Below are 25,396 nucleotides of genomic sequence, written 5' to 3'. Positions count from 1 at the left end.
CTCAACATTTAGCTAATTATTTAGGTATCAGTTTATAGTAAATATAAATAGCTGAAAATGTGAACTAATCTTTTTAAGGTTTTTCAATACTATTAACCTTTCAGTAAAGCTACATTAACTGAAACAATGACATACTGACTTATGGTCCCTGTCTTCTTACATTTCAGAGCCCTTGTTACATCACATGCAAATGGTTACAGAGATTGTGGTGCCTACAGTCTGCACACTATGCATACTTCTAAGTGCAGTTCTACTGACGTTCCTTCTTCGGAGGCAAAGCTAAGAAAAGGTTACTTATAAAAGGTTACTAACAAAATAGCTTCATTCCATATAAAGTTTAGTGTCTTCATCTTCATTTGGTTTCAAAGGCCTGCAGAGTTTCCTTTTTGGTTACTGTGATGATAAAGAAATTATTTTTACATACACATAACTGACACCACTTCCAACATACAGTGTCATAAAAGCAATTTGGATTTTAGTCAACTTGTGTCTATTTCTTTAAAATGTTGCAAATACTATTCTTCAAACTGGAGAAAAAGCTAAAATTCATGTTAAAGAGATATACCTTGAAGTAACAAATGATTACGAAATCTCAGCCAATTCCATTCACTGAAGTACTTCAACTATTTTTAAGTGCTTATATTTCAGGTGAAGTTTATGTTTTCTCTTCAGTGAGAAATTCTGTTTCTTAAAAACATACAATGGTAACAAAAGAAAAAAATGGCTAATTTTTTTCTTTTAGAACATCATATCCAAACTACAAACCACATAATCTTTGACAAAGAGAGCCATCTTAGGGAAGAACAAAAATGTCAAGTCTTTTAGTTCCCATGTGAAGCTGAGTGTTATTAACTATCTAAACAAAGAATTCTTAAAAGACTTAAATTTTTACACAGATTATTTTGGTTCCTTTTCCTTCAGATCAAAATCTTTTTAGAATGGATACTTTGCATCTGGGACCTACACTAAATACTAAACTACTCAAATGAATCTTACTTCATTAAAGTGGGTATTCTACCCATTGACAGAAATGACTTACTTTTGCAAAATAGATGAGTGAACTGTTTATCTTCAGCAGAACTTTTTGATAAATTTCAAAACACTTTTTCAATTTTTTTATCACTAATTTATATTCTGACATCATATAAATATTCTTCTATCATGTTTAAGCCGTTTGCAAGCTTAAACTGTGAAGTCAAAATATTTAATGTTTTGTTTCTGAGGCAACTATAAAACCAATTTGTCAAGGTTAACCGCAATAAGTTAAAAGGCAATCAAAGCTGTGTGCCTAGAAATAGGCACAAGATACTTCTGGGATTCTGGATGATCTATAAGGTTCCTTCCAGCTCTAAATGACAGAATCATGAGTATTAAGTATTAGAAGGTTATATTAAACACAATAATTACATATTGCATTAAATCAGCACTACATTTTGTGAAGAACAACCTAGGAGGATTCCTGCTTGCAAACTTCAAAACATGAAGAAAAAAGACAACATAAATAAATACCTCTTACAAGATGATATCAACACACTTTAAGTGAAATGCACTTTGCTGCAGGCAACCATGTTAGTGAAATACATTTTTTCTTCAAGAATACTGTTGAATGCTGACTCAGACAGATCTGCAACAAAAATTAAATTTCAGTAACTAGAGAAGCACTTAAAAAAATGTTAAGTTCTGCCCACTTTCATAATTAAGAGAAAAACTGCTTTCATTCCACTGTAACATTCAAAGTTTGAATGACAAATGTATATACTACTTTAAGAAAAAACATCTAAAAACCTAAATTTACAAAGCAGTTAAACTAGAAGGTGATTAACTCGAATGAAAAAAAGATGCCTTCTTGGTACATTTGAAATATAACCCAATTTACTTAAATAATGTAGAGCAAAGGGGTAAAAATGCTTATTTTAATTCATTAACCCAATATCATAATCTTTATGCCACATTTAAGAAGGTGCTCTTTTCAATTTTAAAATTCATCAAGTATGATGTATTAAAAATTCAAATTCTTAGGCTTGTATATTTTCTATTATTACTATTACCTTTTCCTTAAGACAGGTAACAAACAGTTCAATTAGCATTTAGATAGATTCTAGCCATGGAACCTTCGATTTTCTATGTTATCAAGCATTTACTGCTAATCATCAGTGCAAGACACAATACAAAACCAGGCCATAATAATAATGATGATAATGGTAACTAGCTTTTCAAAAGCTCTTTAACGGTATGCAAAGCACTTTACAAAACATCTTATTTGACCGTCCCAACAAGGTACGGGATACACAGGCTAGAAGATTCTCCTCCCTTCCCTATGGTAAACCAGTTCAACTCTACGCTGAGCCCATTTGTACCCTTATCCTATCACTGATCATGCCTTTCCAAGCCCAAACTGTGAATTACTTCCATCTTGGAGATGGAGAAAAATCACAAAACCATATTGACTGGGTCCATATTTACATAACAATCTGAACTGGGCCTTCACTACAAAGTAGTCCTCTTTACAATTCCCTAATTATCCCACTCACGAAAACACCTTTTCCAAATTGTTTCATCCTTCCTCAAACCCTCCCTCCCTCCCTCAGCATCCTCTTAGCTGAGAGCCTTGCCTCAGTCTTCACTGAAAAAGCAGAGGCCAAATGACAAGAGCTCCCTCTTCTCCCAACCTCTTCAGATGCCTCCTGCTACTATTTCTTCTTTCACTCTTGTCTCACATGAAGAGGTGTCCCTTCTCTGCGCTAAAGCACGCATTAAGATGGATTCTGGCCACTTTATGGCCTTCTAAATTCAGCCTCAATCCCATTCCATCTTGTTTTCTCCAGGAGAATTGTGCCCTCTGTCATCTCCACTCTAATCTTCAATCTCGTAACCTACAAAAATGGCCATGTCTTTCCCCAAACACACATACACAAAAACCCTTTTCTCGATCTACCACCATCCCCAGTATTGTCCTCTATTTCTCCTGTTCTGTGGCTAACCTCCTCAAGAAAGTCATCCACACTCTCTGCCTCCAGTTTCTCTCTTCTAAAGCCTCTACAATCTGGTTTCTCACCACATTCTTTAGCTGAAATTTCTTTCCCCAACGTTACCAAAGACCTTGTAATTGTCAAATATAAGTAATGGTCTTTTCTTGATCCTTTGTCCAAGGCCACCTTCTTTTTGCCTTTTATCTCATTTGGTAATCTCATTATGGATTCAGTTCTCTGTGTCACAAGTTTGCTGGACAAGAAATTCTACTCAAAAGCTCAGTCTCAGGCTAGGAGTAATGGGTGGATATCATAGGAAGCAGATTTCAGCTTCATATCAATAAAAACTTATCATGTAGAATTTCTCCAAAGTGGAGTAAGTTGCCTCATGAAATAAAATTTTCAATCAATTCAAGTCTTCAAGTAGAGACTGACTGACTGTTTGGCAGGGATGTTATAGATATTTATGCTTCACAAAGGGTTTGAACTAGGTAACCTGTAGGTAGCTATAGCTAGTCAATACAGCAATGGACACGGGGTTGGAAAATCTCAAGTTTAAATCTGGCCTCAAATACTTAGTAGCTGTGTGAACCTGGGCAAGTCCTTTAACCAATTTGCCTCAGTTTACTCATCTGTAAAATCTACCTCTCAGGGTTGCTGTGAGAATAAAATGTAATAATATTTATAAAACACTTTGCAAAACAAAGTGCTATAAAAAGACTCCCTACAGCTATTGTTATTAGGACCTCCAAAGTACCTTTAAACTTTAAGATTCTATGATGTTAAAATAAAAGACATTTCATCCCAGATCCACAGAAATCATTTGTCTGGGAACCTGAAATCTCATCTTTTAGTATCACTATCAAGTTGCTAAAGCTTAAAACTACCCCAATATTTTTCAGATACCCTGTATTTTTCTAAGACAACCTTTACCCTACTTTTAAGACTGAATGTTTAGAAACACATAATTGAAACAATTTTTAGTGGGCTATTTACCTTTACTGGCTACAGTATAGACTAGGTATTTTAAAATCAGGCCTAAGAGCTACTAAAATCATCTTTATGAGTATATATTATTTTTCACTCTGTCTCAATAGTTTAATTAGTACAGTTCTAAACCGTTCATTACCTTGTTTGCTAAAATTCAGATGGCTTATTGATGGGGTGTCACTCAGTTGCCAAAGTGTTTTAACTTCCTTCTGTCCGCTATTTATTTCCACTCTCCATTTTTTTGGAGTCTCACTAATAAAAGAAAAAATAAAGAGAAAATAAAAACCAGGTTTTCATAAAGGAATTATTTCAGGATTATAAATGCTTACCTCTGATAGAAATTTTTTATGACAATTGGTCTGACTGGCAGCTGAAATGTATGCTTCTCATTAAGAGGGTTTCTCTTATAATATAAAATGCAAGACCTATAAAAATAAAAGTGAAAAGATTAAGGTCCATTTTAAGATAAATTTCTTAAAGTCTAAGTTTTTTAAAATGGCAACTGAATTATAAAAGTTTAAAGGTGGGAAACCTACTATAATTTGAAAAAAGAGATAAACTGTTGAACATAGAATCATGCTTAATACATGAACCAAAGGGAGAAAAATTAATTATGCCTAGTTAACTTTAAAATAAAGAGACAAAAGAAATGAAGATGTCAGCAAAGAGACTGAATTAGAGAAACTTCAAAGGACTTACATGATCTGATGCAGATTGAAATAGAACCAAGACAGCAGTTTACACTATGAGTACAATAATATAAAATAACTATCAAAGACTTAAGAATTGGGATTAACCGAGTGACCAATCACAATTACAGAAGAATAACAATGAATCATGTTTCCCACCCCTGGGGGAAAAGGCAATGGTCTAGAGATACAGAATGTGACATTTTCAAATATGGTCAATATGTGGAATTGTTTTGAGTAACTATTTGTTACAAGGAAGGGCTTTTCTTTTCTTCAGTATCATTACTCCCCCACTCAGTTCTTAACTATTTCCCCACCCCTCAAAAAAGCCCTTCCTTGTAACAAATAGTTACTCAAAACAATTCCACATATTGACCATATTTGAAAATGTCACATTCTGTATCTCTAGACCATTGCCTTTTCCCCCAGGGGTGGGAAATAGTTAAGAACTGAGTGGGGGAGTAATGATACTGAAGAAAAGAAAAGAAAGGAGAGATAATCTAATCACTGAAAAGTAAATAGAAAGCAAAATGAAGTTCAGCAGGGACAACAATAAGCAGGAAACAACTGACTACCATGTGAAACTTGAAATATAAAAACAATTTACATAGTAGTCTCTTTTTCTGTTCATTGTATAGGGATATATTTGTTGATATTTGTCAAATTCATAATAGAAGAAACATTTTAAAAACGAAGATGTTGAGGGAAAGAATATATATATGTGGGGGTTAAGGGGAAGGACTGGAAGTAAGGAACTAAATAAGAGCTCGTATAGATACATGTGTATACACTATAAGAACTAACGTCAGAATAGAGACTTAAGGCTTGCAAAGTGCTTTGCCTTTACAACAGCCCTGTTAACAGGGAATATAAATATTACCACCATTTTTCAGATAAGGATGAAGGAGGTTAAATGACTTACCCAGGGTTATAGAACTATTTAATGTGAAATCTAGGATTTGAATCCAGGTTTCCTCTTAAGTCCAATGCTCTTATAAAACATTTTATTTCCTATCTAACTTTGTAAGTATAAGTGTTTTCTTATTCTTATTTGCAACTGGGAAAACAATCTGCTTTCACTGAAATAATGAAGCGTAGATCAAAAGGTTCTACCACCCTCAGTTTAAGGTATTATTCTAGCTACATGGAAGCAGAATATGCTCCCTACAAGAACAATTCTGCATAATCTTTAGTCAAAATGAACACCACAGTCTATTTATGTTACAATGTGACAGTAACAGACTCAGTAATAATAGTTGACTGGTCACATCACCATACAGATACAACACAGTAATCAGTCTAACCAAAAGTTACGCTGACAATTGTCAGTCATTCTAATTCTATCACCATGGGCAGATACAGCCTGAAGGGTATTAAAACACAACAGTTTGAATTATTTCTGAAGACAACTGAAGCATCTAATCATCATGACAAAAAATTATCAGAAAATAATGACTACTTACTGTGCTAAAGTAAACAGGATTTCATGTGGAAGTTTAAGGTATACCATGCAACTGATGACAACTTCCAGGATGTGGTGCAGTTTCCTAACACGACGAACTTGTTCTTGTGTATCTAAGGATGTGGAAATAAAGTAATCCTGAAAGGAAAAAAAAGCAAAAGAAAAAAAAAATCGATTCTTTGTAAAGGAGCTAGCTAAGTATTGCAGGCCTAAGTCTGGAAGACTGAGGGTTTTGAGAAAATAAGGAAGACAGAGATATAGAACATATAAATTCAAGCATTATTCTTAAACTACACATTTTAAACAGTTTAAGTAAACCATTATAATATTCTAAGCAAAGAGGGAAAATGGCTTCTCAATTAAGTACCAAGAAATAACATATTTGGCCAAATATAGGCCACCCCCTGAAACAGACCATTTGCCTAAACTGAAGGTCTCTATGAAAGGGGAAAAAAATACATATAATCACTGAAAAATAAAACATTATAGTCATGCTTTTATCCAATACTTCAAAGGGGAAAGTGTTATCTTTAGATCAGCACAATCCCTTACAATTATAAAACTTGCTGCTCTGAGCAGGTCAGAAAGTAGTTTATGGGTATTATCACATCACGGAGAGGGGGAAAGAGGGAGGGAGGGAGGAGGAGGGGGAGAGAGGGAGGGAGGGAAAGGGTGAGGGGGGGAGAGAGAGAGAGTTGTATTTCCAAATGGATGTCCTATAAGCATCTTAGAATCAACATAACCAAAAGAGAACTCATTATCTTTACTCCAAAACCCTTCTATGAACCTCTCTATTTCTGCCAAAGGAACCTTAACAGTCCTCTAGTCACTTACATTCATAACCTCAAATTCATTCTTAATCCTAACTCACTTTCACCCTACACATTTAATTAGTTGCTAAATCTTGTTGATTCTATCTTCTCTTAACTCACAAGGCCACTATCCAAATTCATCATCTCTCACTTGGGGTATTACAATAGCCTACAAATTGGTATCCTCAATTCCCGTCTTGCCCTCTCCCAATTTTTCTTCTACACTACTGCCAATGGGACATTCCTAAAGCATAGGATGAGCATGTCATTACCCTTTTCAAAAAACTCTAGTGGCTTCCTGCTGTTTGGCACTTTTTAAAAATATCTGTTTGGCATTTAAAACCTTTTACAATTCAGCCTACCTGTCCAAACTTATTACACATTACTAATTTCTTTCCACATTCTCTATAGTACAACCAACTGGACTATTTTTGTCCCTCACATATATCACCTTATCTCCAAGCCTGTGCAGAAGTGTTTCCCCATATGTCTAGATTAATCTCATCATCTACATCTCTTAGAATTCCCTACACTTCCTTAAAAGGTTGACTTAAGAGATAAAACTCCTACATAAGGCCTTCCAGTACCCCTCATGTACTAGTGTCTCCTCTTCAAAATTTCTTTGTAGTTACTTATATTGTATACATGTTATTTTCCTCCCATAGAGGTTGTGCTTCTTGAAAGCAGGAAGTTTCTTTTTTATCTTTGAACCATCAGAGCCTGGCACAAAAAAGGTTCTTAATTAATGCCAATCAATTGATCATACAAAGTACTATTATAATATTTAATATCTTTGTGAAGTTGATAACGGTTAGTTTTTTTTTCTTTATAGAAACTAAACCAAAAGTACAGAGAATTGGCTAGTTTACACTAAAGCCCTTTAACCCTTGTTTTCAATCCATGCATTTCTGATTAGGCCTCTTTCAGAACACACAAATAAAACTAATAATATGAAATTAATCCCTCCAAGATTTCACATATGCTTCTATTTTGCACAATAGATATGGTCCTCAAATTGTACATATAACTGACAAAAGTTTAATACATGTGTAAAACTTTAAATGAATTCTATTTCAAGCACTTGAGAAAACAATATTTTGATTTACAATGGAAATAAACACACCTTAATTTAGTTTTTCTATAAGCACAGATTATCATACACAGTAAACTTTTATTTATCTAAAATCTGGACTGGAAAACGCAAAAACTTTTCTGCACTGAACTTTTATGAGACAAATGTCAAATAACTCAAATCTGAGATGTGTTTACAAAAACTGCCAAATTACATCATAGTATAGAATAATTTTCATCTCTTACACTTTCTACAGCTACCATACTGTATAATCAGATGAATATTCATAATAATGACCTAAGGCAATGCAAAAAAGAGTCTAAAAGAGCAAAACTTAAATCACAAACTTGTTAAATTCTATTATAATTAAGTGTATTTGGCTACATTCTAATTCTCTGAAAACTGGTAACCTATGTACAATGAAAATGTAGTACTAGCAGAACCAGATGCTCTCTGAGGTCCCTCGCAACTCTGATATTCTGTGAATCTACGGATTTTGTAACTTGATTCCCAACATTCTGAATAAACAGGATTTTCTATACTGAATTTAAGACAAAGTACATCTATATATAAATAATACAAAATTATAAAAAGTGCACAGCAAACTGGAGAATGTCAAAATAAACTCACCAAGTGGTTTAATGATGCAAGCTCCTGGCCTATTGAAGAAAATTAAATATATATGTAAGTGGAAAGCATATCCACAATAATAAAATCATAGCTCCTTAAAGTATTAAAGTAACCCTCTACATAATCTATTTGTAGATGTTACAATTTTAATGTTCTTCTACGAATTTCACAGTATTATAGAATTTCACAGTATTTATTATACTTAGTGAAATTTTTTTTAAAACAAAGATGCTTAAATCAAAAATGCAGAATTTTATACTAAATTAAGCTACAATTATACAATGCTATCATTTATTCTTGAAATTATTGTTTCTGTGTAAAACAATTTCTCAAATTTTTCAAGTGTCGGGTGTACTCAATCAACTCACATTAAAATATCTTACAAGACAATGAATGACAGACATGGAAAGAAAAAATTTAAGTATCTGAAGGATTGGCAATTAAAGATGGTAATGGGGAAATTAAGAGAAATAGAACAACAGCAGACTTACCTATAAAAAAGTTAATGTAATCTCTCTTTATTTTGTCCAAACCAACCTCCAAAAGCATTCTAATTGGAGTGGTACCAGTGAGTGGAACTATATCCATGGCTCCATGGTAAGACTGCTGAATGTGTTTACTAAGTAAACCACTACTCCCTCTGTGGAGCTAGAAATAAGACATCTCTTTTAGAATATTCATAAGATCATTTAACATCATTTGTTAACATCATTTGCGTGAATAAGATGTAAGGCAAAACCTCATTTAGATCCATGTTGGTAGCTTTCTGCTTAACTGAATTTATATTCACACAATCCCTACAACAAGATCATATCTATTCACACACTGGAAGTCCCGTCATTTAAAAATCATCCATCTTGAATATATAAAATATATACATACCCATGGCTGAACATCCCCACGTCTTAAACACTGTAAGATCAATGTAAAGCACTTCACCAAATCTTGGTATGAGGTGACACCTTGAAAACACAAGTTATTCCAATATCCATTTTTGTAGTTTTTGCAGTTGTTGTAAAAGAAATTTTTTTCTAGCCATGTCAGATAAAAGAATATTCACTTTGTCAATGAAAAAGAAACACTAAATTAAGTTAAAAATTAAGAATTAAAAGGTCTAATAAGCTGATAATAAAGCAAAGAAACCAAATATCAATATTCTCTACCATAAAATAGAATATTAAAGTGATTGTAATTCTGGCAAGACAGTACAATTAAAAAGAGCCCTGGATTTAGAGTTGGAGAAACCCGGGTTAGAATCCCACTCTGCCACTTATTAGTAAACCTTTGTTGACCTTGGTCAAGTCATTGGATCAGTATGGCTCTGTTTTCTCCTCTACAGAATAAAGTAAATTAGACTAAATGGTTGCTAAACAGTCTTTCCAACTCTGTAACAGAATACAAAACTTACTCATTCTCATTCTGCACCACAGCTGCTCAGCGAAATCCAGATCACCTCGTACTGTGAAAAGACACTTAATGGAATCATCAACTGCAGCAGTATCACATTTCAATACCTGAAAATGAATTTCAGAGAATGCTTCATTTACCAAAAATGTAATGATTTCTAGATCACCAGAAACAAATTTTAAAATACTGTTCCTTCCATATTTGCGCAACTCACTTATTAAGTTTAGCCAGACAATTTTAAAAAAGGGTATACAGACAGACATACACACTGTACTATTGTCGTTTGATCATGTCAGACTCATGACCCCATAAGACCTCTGTCCGTGAGGTTTTCTTGGCAAAGATATTAGAGTGGTTTGTTGTTTCCTTCTCCAGTGGCAAAGAGGTTAAGTGACTTGCCCAAAATCACATAGCTAGGAAGTTTCTGAGGCTGAATTTGAACTGATTTTAAGTCCAGTGCTCTATCTACTGTGCTACCTAGCTGCCACATTTACTGTACTAGAAGTACTTTTTTTTTAAAAACACATTTTGATTCACATAAGAATATTCAAGTCACTATATAAAAAAGCAACATTAGATGCTGAAAATAGTTCAAAAACTTTATTTCCAAAGCACATGTCCAAATTTTCTTTAGTATACAAATACTGGTTAAAGTACATCTGCCATTTGTGCTGATTAAAAATAGTGGTTAGGCAACAAACCCTTGTGCATTTCTCTGGCACTTTAACATAACCATTTATCTTCATAAATATACAATTTATATTACCTTTTAATTTATATTCTATTATACATATAATCATGTTATATTTATAAAGATAATACATATTTTAGAAATTTATCATGTAAATTTATCAGTTGCCTTCTGGAGGGACAAACAGTAACAGAACAGCTTCTTTAGGAGTAAAATAACCAGTTAGTCTGATTCCTGGGGAGAACTCCAAAAATGGGGTCAGGGAATAAGGGAAGAAAGACCAACAGGTAACTTTCATTGGCCTTTCCATGGAATACCAGGGCTACTCCTTTAAGTTTAACCTTCTTAAAACTTACAAGTTATCTGTTCTGTTTGTTGTTTTAAACTCCCACTTTCTGGTATTTAATGGTACGAAAACAGACACACAAAATATCCTATCACTAAAGACTAATAAGGGATTAGTTGCTATAACAGATCCACTTGAGATAGCATAAAGTAAAAAACCAAGCATACTACGGAATGATGAATTATCTGCGGAGATTCTTAACAAAAAGTCCACATACCTTGACTTTTTTTGCTGCATTATCAAATCCATCCAACTTACTCTTTAAATCTAAAAATGGAAAAATGGCATTAATGATTTTCTGTCCTGTTCCTTCCTCACTTTCAAAGAAGGAAAATGTTATCATCTTACCCCACCCAGATTAAAACAGTATACTGAAGTTGCTACTATTGTAGTCTAGAGTTAGAAGGGACATTAGAGACCACCTGATCCAAAGTTCCTTAATTTTACAGATGAGGAAGCAAGGCCTAGAGAGGTAAAAGCATTAGCCTAAAGATCTACGTGGTAGTAATGGTAGTATGGGTTAAACCTAGGTCTTCTGACCATAGTCAGTGTTTTCCCCAATATATCTTTCATCTGCTTTGTGACATACACTTTCTAAGTATAATACAGTATTATCACTATGTAACCAAATCTAAGTATTAAGAACTTCTGAAACTACCTCTCTTTTTACCTTTGCCACATAATACTGCAAAATAGAAACTCTCTCTTCCTTAGCCATGACAAACTTTAGACATATAGCATACTATAACAAAGTCCTGCTCAGACAAACTAAAATTATTTAAGTTGAATATGTATAAAGGAGCTAGAAACAAATACCATTGAGAAATTCCTGAACAAGGTCAACAGATGATTTAGCCTCCGTAGGCTCAGGCCATTCAGTAACACCAGTTGTCAATCCATCAGCCAAAGCCTATTGGCAGAAAATACACTGTTTATGCAATCAACGAATATTAATAACATGCTCAACCAACTGGAGGATTCAAAAAGAAAGTAAGACTTATGCTTAACATAAGACTGCACTCTGTGATACAGTTGGGGAGAAGACCAATACACATAAAACAATTAGAAAACAATGTACCTAAAAACTATTACCTGACCATACATAATTATACGTCACATGTATCATATCAAATTCCAGTTATCAGTAAGCACATTGTTCTCTAGTGTTTCATTTGTGTTACTTAAAATAGCTCACATTTCTTCCACAAAGTCCTATTCTTATGGTTCTTCATGGCATGGCGCTGATTCTGGGTTCTTGAAGATTATTTCAGTGGGAACTAAGCTCCAGTAGACTCTATTATACTGGAAAAACCTTTGTGTATAACCCCAGCAATAGAGTGTGTCTAGCACAGCTTAAGTATAGAAAGGCTCATCACCAGTAGCCAGCCACTTAGTGATGAAACAAACAAAAAACTGATCTTTGGTCTTAGGCAGCCTCCTTCTACAGTGATGACAGGAATGGTGGTAAAAGGGGTGAGAAAGTGCTACCAACTGCGGTTTTTAGATAGTCTATCAACTTTAACTTGGTTGTTAGTACTCTAAATGTGAAATTCATGTCCAATGACTAACAAGTAGACATACTATAGGAGGGATCAAGTTGTATCAATCCTGATATTCTCTCTAAAAATAAAATCAGAAGACAGAAGGAGTTGAAGCTAACTGAAATAGCTTAGTTTCTTCTTGCTAAAGCAAATAAGATATTTTAAAAATTTTACTTTATTTTTAGATTTGCATTTTCTCCTTTTCACCTCTCCTCCCATTGAGAAAGGAAAAAAAAAACCCATTACAAACATGTACAGTCAGAGCAAAACAAATGTGTACACTGTCTATTTTAAGGAAAAAAAATCTCAATCTTTACTTTGAGTTCATAATCTCTTAATCAGGAACTGGGGAGCATGTTTCAACTTGAATCTTCTGAAATTGTGGTTGGTTATTGTATTGATCAGATTTCCCAAAGTTTTCAAAATTGTTTGTCTTTATGATATTGCTATTATTATACAAATTGTTGTGGTGCTGCTCACCTCACTGCATCAGTTCATACAAAACTTTCCATGTTTCCATCCCCTTTATCATTTCTTATAGCATAATCATATTCCATAACATCATATATACCTTGCTCAGTCTTTTCCCAAATGACGGGCAGTGCCACCGACCCCCTCTCTCTCCAACCTCTCTTTCCCACCACAAAAAGAATTGCCATAAATATTTTTGTACATGTGGGTCTTTTTAGGAACTGTTTTTTTTACTGCACATGCAAAGGCAACAAAACATATAATTTCATCGGGCATTTGGTCAGTGAACACTGCAGTAGTCATGGTAAGTATTTATTAAAAAAACCCCAGAGAGGAATTGCATCAATTTCACATTTGATGTAAAGGGTGATACAGAGAAATTCTAAGAACTTGCTAAGATAATCTAAATTAAATCAAAATATGCTTTTATGCTTTGTGATAATGAGAAATATGTTAAAAGGCATAGGTATGGAATAAGAAATGAGAGGCAAAGACTTGAAGACTACAAAGACACCAAGCCTCTACATCAAGAACAATATGAGAAAAGATTTGGGAGAAGCTGCATAGGGTGAGCACTGAATAATGTCACACACACACAAGCTGATTACATTTTGATAAACAAGAAATTATATGCATTCTTTAAAGATCTGGATATGGTCAAACCAACTGTTAGATGTAAACCAATCACCAAAGAAAGGAGACCCAAAGAGCCTTACAATATGCCTTAGGGAACACTTTACTTTCCAGGCAGGCAGAGATAAGCAAAGAGAATCCTATTTAGAATATATACTCATTTGTAAAACTGTACAGAGTAGAACAGAAGATTTTGAATAATGCTGCCTCAGACTAGAAAAACAGTGAAAGGTAAAACTATTTTAAAGACAGTTGAGCGATACACTCAACTAAAATCACCCTGAGAGAATTAAGATGAAAATGCAAGATAGAAGGACAACAAAAGAAAAATGGAAAAGACCTACAAAGAGGTATAACAAAATTTTTTCTCAGAAGACAGCAGTCACCACACTTGGACTCAAACATCACAGAAGCTCACATTTGTATAGCACTTTAGTATCTGCAAAGAGTTAAAAACATCATTTCATTTGGTGATCACAACAAACCTGGGAGGTAGATGTTACATTACTATTTCCATTTTGCATAAGCTTATGAGGTTGAGTGACTTGCATAGAGTCACAGGGATAATGATTGAGGCATGATTAAAACGTAAGTCTTCACAATCAAGTTCAGCATTCTCATTTACTATGTTGTGGAAAGTATATAAGTACTTTCATATTTTGACAATTTTAACTTTGCACCCCATGTGAAATTTCACACTCTCCCAGAAGCAGTAAAATGAGAAATAAATCTTTGTTGAGTATGTGCTAAATCATCCAGTGACCCTAGTTTGAGAATCTCAACTATAAAAGAAACAGCAATTTTTATATCAATTAAAGATATTGTGGTAGTGATAATTTCACTGAAATATAAAATGTAAGGGGCAGCTGGGTGGCACAGTGAATAGAGCTCTGGCCTTGGAGTCAGGAGGACCCAAGTTCAAATCCAGCCTCAGACACTTAATACTTACTAGCTGTGTGACCCTGAGCAAATCACTTAACCCAGATTGCTTCACCAAAAAGCAAAAAAATAAAAAATAAAATGTAAGGAAGACTGCAATTTTCAGATCGATACTCACAATTAGAAACTTCAGTTCTCTATGCAGGTGGTACAAAGGGCTTCTAGGATCTCCAGGTTCCACTTTAATATTCTGAAAATCCCCCATAAGTTTTTATAATTAGTTACATTTCAAAGTCCTAAACATCACACACACAAAACCAATAAAAACTTAACCCTCTAATTCCACTGTAGTGTGCATGCCTGATGCTGTTAAAGGTAAAAAGGGTAAACAGACTAACTACAGCCAGAACACCCTGCTCACTCATACCATCCATGGATATTTCAAACACTTCACAACCCAGATATACTAACATGAACCCCAGCCATTACACCCTCTACCTTGATCCCCTACAAGAATTTTGTTATAAATGCTTTCTCTCTCCCCCACCCACCTGCATTACTAGAATAATCCTTTTTACATGCTCTTCTGTACTCTCTCATTGAATTTCAAAGGGCTATAAGACAGGAGAAATAAAAGACTAATAACATCAGGTCTCAATATTTAAAGTCAGTCACAAAACCCCAAACTATTTTTAATAGTCTCTCTCCCTTTCTTCCTAACAGCCTGGCTCATTGAGTCCCAGATTAACATTTCTAAATTCCAGCACCTACTCTCCTCTTTAAAGAACAACAGAGAAGAAAAAAAGAAAAAGGAAGATCCTTTTTTTCCACTTATGACTAATTTCAGAAATTCTATCAATTAGTGAAAGGCTCTCAGGAAATGAAATTTTAGGGTTATGAGAATTAGATTTCATTTTGTTTAAAAAAAATGCTATCTACTAAGTGATGGAAGGATCTCAGCAGCAAGACAAGCATTTCTGAATGATCAAAATAGAAAGAGGCCGTTCCTTATGACAAAAGAAATTTTTTTGAGATCCAGATAGTAAAAGGAGGAAAAAAATTATTTCTTACCAATACTGAAGCAGAGGTGAGAGGAGGTGTTTGGAGAAGCTCATCCACAGGACTCCATGAAATATCCAAACCAATAGTAGTGTGTGAAAAGGGAATGTTATCATCTAAGGGAGTGGATTTAAACAGCTCATACTGAGCAAAACCCCTAGTTGTTACCTGAAAAGAAAAGCCTATATTAATCAGATAATTAAGAGTAAAGTCCACATAAGAGACTGGTAACAGAAGATACTTAATTTCTTAAGGATATCAAAATCAGACACAATACTGGAAAATGTTCTAGAGGAAGATAACAACTTTACAACTACTCTACCTACAAGTAAAGAAATACATTTTAAATTTATTTTTCTCCTAGACTACAAGTCATTATGAAAATTATGAAAACTGACATTATAAAAATAGTGCCAATTAGAAATCTTAATAAAAGCTTCCACAGAAAGATAGGTCTATATGTGTACATACACAGCCCCTAGTTTTAAACAAAAACTTTAAAATGACAGACAACAGTTACAATTAAAACACATACAGTAGATGACTTATGTCTTTTCAGGTGTGAACTTTTCAAATCTTCAAGATTTACAGAAGTGTTTTTTTCAGGTGTGGGACCTAGGGGAGGGAAAATTACAGATTAAAACCCCAGTTCAGATTTAGAATACTTAAAAAAAAAAAAAAAAGACTAATATTTCAAGGTAATGAGGATCCATACCACTGGATTTGGAGATGTAGGACCATATGTTTAGAGTAGGAACAGAGCCCAGAAAGTCACCCAACCTCCTCATTTTACAGAATAGGAAAGTAAGGCACAGAAAGATTGAGTAACTTTCCCTGGTCTAAATGCTGGCAGAAATTGCTAGAGGCAGGATTAGAGAACTTAGGTTCAAATTGTGGCTCTACTTTTTATAAACTGGGTGACTCTGTCTATATCAACCTCTCGGGACTCTAGTTTCCTAATATATAAAATGAGGAGGTTGGAAAAGATGACCTATATAAAGTCCCTTCTAAAAGTCTAGGATTCTGAAATTTTTTTTTTTTTTTTAAATCAGAATTACTATTTCCCTTCGACCAGGAATACCACACTATGAAAGGAATTGAACCCTTAATTTTTCTGTACTTTAATTGCTATGGACAAGACATTTTCCAAACAGAGATGGTTCATAGTTTGAAATAAATGAAAGCTGAATGTATCACCACTAATAATTATTTATCACTGAATGCTTACTGTGAGATTGGCATGACAACTATAGTCAATTTTTTCTCATCTTTCAAAGTTCAAAGAAAAAACTTATTGCTAAACTTTTGAGGCTGTTAATGGCATGGTTAATATATAACCTTAGAAAGTTGCAGTTAATAATCCTTAAAACAGCTCTAGATTTTTTTTCCATTTGTATGCTGTTCCCTCTAAAGTGATGTCATTTTTTTTTTTTACAATTACTTCATAACCCTTAAGATCTCACCTTTACATGTGACCACTTGTAAGACAATTCCTGCAATGCCCTTCTTTGTTCTAATAGGTTCAGCACCTAGCCAACAGGTACTTTCAGGATCTGAACTGTCACATTTTACCCATAAGGGAGGAAGAGGTTTAACTGGTCCTTTAATCTTCAAATGGGTCATATTAGGATTTTGGGTCATGGTATAAAGTCCAATCAGCTGCCTGGAAAACAGATTCAAAGAATTTTAGGTACAGACTGGGGTTCAAGTTGAAAATTATAATTCAGGCAAATTCTAAGTTTCTTATGAATATGTGCTAGATCATAAAGTATGTTATTTTAAAGTTGCAGAAATAACTTTTTTATGAATCGTTTTTTGTATCCCAGTGGCACCCAGGAAAGATAGCCAATGCTTAATATTTCTCAACTGATTCTTTTCTTTACAACAGCAATAGGAAATGGTGTTAGAGAACAAAAATTTTAGGCAATTAAAAAAAATAAGTCATGAAACTATTAAATTCTCCTAAAAGAAAAGAGGGGCAGGAAAGGGTTATTTTTTCATGAAGAGGAATACTTCTACCCATATCTGGAAAATTGGTATAAGTCATTACTACTAGAAAAACAGAAGTACAAACATACTGTCCTAGATATTTTTATATCTGTCACTTCAGAACTAATGTTGGGTGTGCAAATTGCATACACTGTTAGATATGGTCGTTGTCTTAGTTGGTAAATCATTTTTCTTTGTCATCACAAGATAAAGAGTCACTGGGAGAGGATTAGATGAAAATGACTGGAATTTTTAAAAGAACATCAATAAAACTTTAAAAACTAAATTAAAAAATTTTAAACCTCACCAAATTCACAAGGGTAAAAATTATGAATGAATGACGTTATCTGTTGTAGTAGAAAGAACACTGAAGAAAAACTGCTTTTGATTCCTGGCTCTGACACTTTCTTGACAATGAACAAGTTAATTAACCACTCTGAGCCAGTCTCCTTACATCCCAGATGGTTATGATACTTGTACTACTTAAGTCACGCATGGTTGTTAAGAGAAAAACACTACAAAGTTCTCTATCAATGTGAGTTATTCCTATGTCTTTTTCACTCCTGAAATTATTTTTGGGATCAATACAAGCACATTTTTTTTTTTGGTGAGGCAATTGGGGTTAAGTGACTTGCCCAAGGTCACCAAGCTAGTAAGTGTCAAGTGTCTGAGGTCAGATTTGAACTCAGTTTCCTCTTGACTCCAGGGCTGGTGCTCTATCTACTGTGTCACCTAGTTGCTCCAACAAGCACATTTTTAAAAAGTTCCCTCCTTTAAAAAAATTTAAAAAGGAAACTCACCTGGCTCTCCTAACAGGTAAAGCAAGTGGTCCAGAATTTCCATTCATGGGGAAATCAGAAATAACTGATTCTTCAGACTGTGATTCTTCTGTACGCTCCATTTCTTTTTCTTTCGAACGCTTTCAGAAATATTTTTAGCAGTATTAGATTAAGGGTCATAATTAAGACAACAGAACTGACTTTATCAAAACTATTAATAATTGAAGAAAGGATTGTCATGGATATCCAAGACAGAATAAAGGGCCACTACTTAGCACCACAAAGCAAAGGTATCTGATGTAAAGACTCAAACCCATTGTCACAAAACAGTTGATTGTTCAGAGAACCTTGCTGACAGGACCATTACCCACTTTCCTAGAATCCACCATCCATTTTTCATATGGCCACCAGAGGGAATAGGAACACTCTTATATAGCGTGATTATATCCTTTCTTACCAGCAGCATCCCTAATAAGAGGCTCTCTTCTTTTCCCAATCATTTCCACTGCTACCACCTAAGACTTATGGGGACTCCCTCTTTTGGCTCTAAGACAGTAGCTTTCCCTCTTTATCTGCACACCCTCAATCAGTCACAACCCACTGTGCAAGCTCACAACCTTGAAGAGCTCAAAAGCTGTTCAACCTCAAACCCTTTCTAGCCCAACTGCATGACTTCCCAAGAAGTTTGGCTTTTCTTCATAGTTCCACCTGTCATCAAGAACATTACTCCTCCCTCAGGTAGACTTACCTATTGATGATTTCCCATACCAATCTCAATGGCATGGGAGGATTCTAACATAAAGGAGCTATGTCTATGATAAAATACCACAAGTACCTGATGAGGGAAATGAATACGGTAATAGTAGGAAGAATCCTGGAATAGGAATCTAGGGATATAAATTCTAGACCCAACTATGTTCCTATGGAACTGTGACTCAGGACAAATCATTTTGCCCTGTTGACCTCTAGGCCACCTGCATAATGAGGGAGGTATGACTGCATGGATTTCTAAAGTTCTTTTTATCTCTCACTACAGCACCCTTATTGAAGTTTCATGGTTGGTTTTTCTCTCCTAGAGGATGGTGTAATAGACAGCATATAATGGATAGACTTGGAAGCACGAAGCCTTGGGGTCACATCCAGCCTCGTGCACTTAGTGGCTATTCCACCTTGGGCTAGGCACTTATCCTCACCTGTAAAATCAGAGGGCTGGACTGAATGCCCTTCAAGGTCTCTTCCAGGTCTGCATCATCGATCTTATGATCCCTAAGCTCAGGTTGAATTATACTCGAGGTAGTAACCAAGCCAAAAAGCATTCTTCCTTGGGGTAGCGGATAGAGCACTGGCCCTGAAGTCAGGAGGTCCTGAGTTCAAATCCAGCCTCAGACCAAATACTTAACATTTCCTAGCTGTATGACCCTGGGCAAGTCACTTAACCCCAACTGCCTAAAAATTTTTTAAAAATTAAAAAAAAAAAAGCATTCTTCCTGATCCTAAATGTCTCCACGAACTCTTTTTACCTTTAGCTGCTAACTAACCTGTCCCTATGTAACCCTGATTGGTTCTTGTTCTTCACATTTTTATCCCTCTTCCTTAGCCCTGGATTCAACCCCATCTTTCAACCACAATTATTTTCTTATCTATCTCCTGACCACCACAAATGAGTATTTCTAAAACTCCCTAACACAATATGACCTAAGTTAACCCCTGTATACAGCAAAAAAAAGATACACATTAAAGATACACACTTACAATGTGACTCTATGTTCCTAATGCTCCAAACCAACTGGAGGATACTAAGTATTCATAGGGAACAACCAGCTCCGATGATATAATTGCTATTTCTTTGCACTCTAAGGAAAAGTTACCTAACATGAACTGAAGTCCAGTCCCAAACCATTTGAAGAGTGGTATGGGCATTACAATGCTGGCTCCCATGGCACCCAAACAATAATAATTCTATTTTGCATTTTTTAAGCAGCCATTTCAACAGGAATTTTCAAAGACATGTGTATGTGACTGCTTTCCTCCCCCTGCCCCAGAAATACCTCTAAATACAAAGCTATTTACACTTGATCTCATTTCTCACTAGGCTGCACTAGTTTTGAACTTCTCTGAATTCTCCATCAGGCCCCAGGAAGCTCATTATTGGGAAAACTACCATTATCTTCAAAGATCACATCAGCCTTGAAACTCGACCTCATCACCACTCTCAGTTGAAAGGTGGAGCTATGGAGGGCGGGAATTCAGCTCAGAACACCTCATTTCTCATTTAGTTGAACTACTTTGGCAAGTCTTTGACTTTCCCACCATGCTGTTCCTCCTGCTCCATGTTCCTTCTTTTCTGTCCCTCCTTTTCAGCTTTGTTTTGGGCATTGTCTTCCTCCATTGGAGTGTAAGATGGTTGAGGGCAGGAACTGTCTTTTTTCACATTTGTGTCCTTAGCACAGGGTCTGGTGCATACTAAGTACATAATAAATCCTGATTGATCTAGAACTATGATATGAACTAGGTCAGGGCAAGATCAAGCAACTAAAATAGGAAAAACAAAACTACTCCAGTTGCAAAGCAGTTTAAATGATGACGACTTACAAATATTATCCTTGTTCTCCTACTTGGTCTTAGTTCTCCATAACTAACCTATCCAGGCCCACCATGCTGTTACTAGACATACTGAATCAATTGCTTTATGGTTCCATTCACCAGCCTGGGTTTTCCCAGTCCAAAACACCCTGACTGCACCACCACTTCCCTATATGTATTATCTTTATGAGATTTTAAGTTCCTGAGTTTGTATTTTCACCCCCCAGTACTTACAGTGTTTAGCACATCATAAGTGCTTAACAAATTTTTTCACCAATTCATATTTACATAAAGCTTTATAGTAACAAATAGCTTTACACACTCTATTTTATTCACTCATTGAAATAACCTCATGAGGTAGTTAGTTCAAGTATAATTACCCCCCACGCCACAGAGCTTCAGTGATTTGCTTAACAGATCTTGAAAACAACAGAGCTGAGACTCAAACCTAAAACTCCAAGTTCAGAATGCTACCCACTATACCATTCAATATAGAAATATCAAAGTGTCCTGGAAATTTATCTTGCTTTAATAATAGTTAATATGCACAAATAAAAGGAAAACTTTAAGTTAAACATCTATGAATAAGAATATAGAGCCACTATTTACCGAAGTGAAGATCTGAAATTTGCAGCACATTTGTGAACACTGCCAAAGTGTTCACATGTAATCATTAAGAATTAAACAAAAACCCAGACCCACTTACCACTTTCTCCATAATAAATCTCATGCCATATCTACTCCCAAAACCTTCTAAAGGATTTGCCCGATTTTCAGTAATCAATTTCACTTGGACATCAGTCTGTCAAAAATAGGAAATTACACTCACATGAGTAAATACACATTAAGGAACTCTAATCTCACACAGCAAAATTCTATTTTCACACATTTTAATATAAATGCCAGTTCTATGAAAGGAAAGGTAGAAAAGAGGACATGAATGAGGCTTACAAGTATTTTATGGAAGCTTCAAGCTAGAGTAAGAAGAAAGATGAATTAATTAGGAGACAGACAATTTGGACTCTGGTTTTACCTCTGCCACTAACCACCTATGTGTGATTTTCAAACAAATCATTTCACCTCTCTTGGCTTGCTTCCAAATGAGAAGATAAAACTAGATTATCTCCAATGATATTTATAGATCTAAATGTGCATGGTCAATGTTTAAAATTAATTTTAAAGTATCTCTTGCTTAAGCTCATCTTTGTGTCTAGGATATTCTTAATTTTCTCCTCATCAACACTTTAAAAGCTTTGTAAAGTCGATAACAGCTCTCCCTCTAACTCATTTTCTATTTGCTATCTTTACCATAAAATTAGTAACCATTCTTTCAGTATTATATGTTCTAGGAGTTTAACACATCTCTTTTAAGGTTAAGAGATAAATCTAGCTGATTCACCAACTATATGATGAATGCATGTGCATACATGTTCATACAGACAGTTCTGAAAGCTCCCTGGAGACCTCAAGACTGCCTATTTTACACATTTTATTTTTTTAACTTTCAGCAGCAAAGGACAAAGCTTGATTTATTAACTCCTAATAGATTAAATCCTAATGAATTATGCCCCTAATGGGGTGTAAGGAGAGTGGAGGAAAAAGGATTGGCATGTTTTACCATCTAATCTTAATGCTTCAAAAATACATTCTTCTACAAAATTCTTAGAATGAACTGAATATTTGCATTTTAAAATAGCTTTTATGGAATAATATTGGTTTTTATTCACTCCATAAAAATAAGCATTTCACCCATAAAAACTCTACAGAATTAAATTGTTACATTTTATATTTAGAGTATATTGTATAATTCAATGGAAACTAGGAAGACCATTATCTATCACCTACTTTTCCTAAGTTGCTCAATGGATCATGAAGTACACAATGTGAAAATAATTTAATTAAAAATGAACATCACTTATACAGCTACAGTAAGTAAAAGCACACAAATCCTTGTAGCTGATATGCAATCTTTCTCCTTGAGATATACAAACGGTGGGTTATTTGTTAACACGTATATACAACATTAATTTTAGGTATGAAGATTTGTTTAAAAGTACAATAAATAACTTTATACCTCAAAGAAAAATGGATCTTTCTTTACTTCTTCCATTGCTCTGAAACACAGAAGTGTTAAGATAAAGTTAAGTTGACTGTTGGAATAAAAATAATTCATATTACTCTAAGGATTGAAGGTTTATAAAATGCTTTCCTTACCACCGGTAGACAGCTAGGTGGTGCTGTGGATGGAGAACACTGTTCTGAGTCAGGAAGACCTAAGTTGAAATCGGGCCTCAGACACTTATACCTATACAACCCTGGGCAGGTCACTTAACCTCTGTCTGCCTTAGTTTCTTCAACTCTAACAGAGGGTAATAGTAGAACCTACCTTCGAGGGTTGTTCCGAGTATCATATATTTGTAAATTGCCTAGTAGAATGCACTTAACAAAATGCTTGTTTCCTTCCATCCTATATCCCAAAGAGCTTAAAGAAAAAAGAAAAGGACCGATAATACTCATAGCAGCTCTTTTGTAATGACAAAGAACTGGAAATAAATTGAGTGCCCATTAACTGGATACTGACTTAATAAAGTATGGTATCTGAATGTAAAAGAACAGTGTTACTACTACCACAAGAAATTATAAGAGGGACAGAGTTCAGAGAAACCTAGAAAGACTTGTATGAATTAAAGTAGAATGAAGTGATTAGAATCAGAACAATTTACACAACAATATTGTAAAGGGAAATCATTCTGAAAGACTTAGGGGCTCTAATCAACCCAATTATGTCTTGGATATAACTGACCAATTTGGGAACTTTTTTTTTTTCCTGCTTGACTTTTCGTATTTGTTAAAAAGATTCTTTTTCCCCAAAGTGTGTGAGGGTGGGGGGAGGGGGAAAGGGATGAGAGGGAGAAAAAATAAATGCTTGTTTTTTTGTTTTGGTGAGGCAATCAGGTAAAGTGACTTGCCCAGGGTCACACAGCTGCTAAGTGTCAAGTGTCTGAGGCTGCATTTGAACTCAGGTCCTCCTAATAAACGCTTATTAATAAAAAAGAAACAATTTTTTAAAGCAGCCAAAAAAACAACAGTCTTGTTACTTCAAGTACAATGTTTTTTTTCCCTATTACTCCATATTATGTATCTTGTTACTTTAAATGTTCAAAAGTTAGAAATATTTTTCATCCGTAAGGAAAAGACTAAGCAAAGGAAAACATATACTGCCACTATTAGGCATGACTTCAATAAGGAGAAAAAAAAGAAGAAAAATATTCGATGGGCAAAAACCAAAAATAAAGAAAGAATGCTATAAATTTGAGAAAGTAATCTGCAACCCACATTGATCCCAGATGCCATTTTGTGCAAGGCAGGAAAACATATCAGAGAAAGAAGAGAAATTTTAGTCAAAAGGGAAAAAAAAGAACAATCTAGTAGCTCGAAATCTTTTAGATATGTAAACAGCCTGCAAAAAACGCCAGGAGAGCTGACTTGGCAGTCTCAGTCAAACATTACAGACTAGGATGCACCATCAGAACCTCTTGTTGCTTCTAAGTACAGGCTCCTTAATGAAGAATATTCTAGTTTTAAAACCCCGAATAAAATTTGTTTCTAAAATCACCAAATAAAAAGATTTGCTACCCCTCCCCCTCCCATCCCCCCCACCTGGACCCGACGCCCCACGGGCAGACTAATTAAAGATAACGGAAGGGAGCAGCTGCGCAGCTGCGGCCCCCTAAGCCGCTTAATCCTGGCAAATTCTCAGGAATGCTGGCTGCTGGAGGCCCCAACCCTTCGCTACAGATGAGGGGCCCGCGAAAGGGGACGGCTGGGCCCAGGCCAGTTTGGCAGAGACAATAAGGGCGGCATGAGCGACGGCCTTCAGGAAAGAGGCCCGCCCCTGGACACCCGCCCCCCCAACTCCCGACCTTGCCACAAAGTCTAGGCCGAGGCTTCAGACTGTGGAGACGAGAGGGGCAAGAAAAATAACTGTCCTGCGGGAGGGGGAGGGGCGGCCAGGACTGTGGCCTGAGGCCCGAGGCCTGGCCAGGCCGAGCGCAGGGCCCGTCCGCATCGCCCCACCCGAGGCGGAGAGCCGGACGGAGCGAAAGGCACAGAGAGGCGACACGGGTTGGGAAGACAACTCACTGAATGAGAAGGTCGTACAGGCCCGTGGCCGCTTGGTTCACGTTGGGCAACATCGCGTCTCCAGAGGCTCCGAGCTCCCTGGCCACGTCCTCACACAAGTATGCACCCCGTCTCTGACATCACGTCAGAGGTCGTGACCCGCTCCGCCCCCCCTCCGGACTACATTTTGCCTTGAAGGGAACCTATGCGTCTTCTCCGCTAATTTTTTTAAAATAATTTTCATGAAAAACAATGCGTTTTCTCATTTAAAT

At 35.5% G+C, this 25,396-nt stretch overlaps 2 protein-coding genes across 2 annotated transcripts in view; one reads left to right on the top strand and one right to left on the bottom strand.

Moving 5' to 3' along the window:
* Nucleotides 1-306, top strand: part of LCTL (lactase like) — a 116,925-nt gene extending 116,619 nt beyond the window's left edge. Inside the window, exon 14 of the mRNA XM_027851990.1 lies at nt 168-306. Coding sequence (XP_027707791.1) covers nt 168-283 — 116 coding nt within the window. The 3' untranslated portion in view covers nt 284-306. The remainder of the gene's footprint in view (nt 1-167) is intronic.
* ZWILCH (zwilch kinetochore protein) lies at nt 287-25,387 on the bottom strand. Its single transcript, XM_027851664.1, has 19 exons — nt 25,146-25,387; nt 23,077-23,116; nt 21,709-21,804; nt 18,441-18,559; nt 17,115-17,314; nt 16,187-16,266; nt 15,664-15,819; nt 14,771-14,842; nt 11,885-11,978; nt 11,286-11,335; nt 10,033-10,138; nt 9,507-9,586; nt 9,116-9,272; nt 8,625-8,653; nt 6,112-6,248; nt 4,289-4,384; nt 4,099-4,211; nt 1,510-1,624; nt 287-393 (listed from the first exon to the last, which is right to left on the bottom strand). Exons 1-18 carry the CDS (start codon nt 25,196-25,198, stop codon nt 1,536-1,538), a joined length of 1,767 nt encoding a protein of 588 aa, XP_027707465.1. The 5' UTR covers nt 25,199-25,387; the 3' UTR covers nt 287-393; nt 1,510-1,535.
* Between the last annotated feature and the right edge of the window lie 9 nt (nt 25,388-25,396).

Source organism: Vombatus ursinus, unplaced genomic scaffold, assembly GCF_900497805.2.
Source record: "Vombatus ursinus unplaced genomic scaffold, bare-nosed wombat genome assembly UNPS02009205.1, whole genome shotgun sequence".
Lineage (NCBI taxonomy): Eukaryota > Metazoa > Chordata > Mammalia > Diprotodontia > Vombatidae > Vombatus > Vombatus ursinus.
The sequence above is the reverse complement of the archived record's forward strand: the minus strand, read 5'-3'. Positions and strand labels throughout refer to the sequence as shown.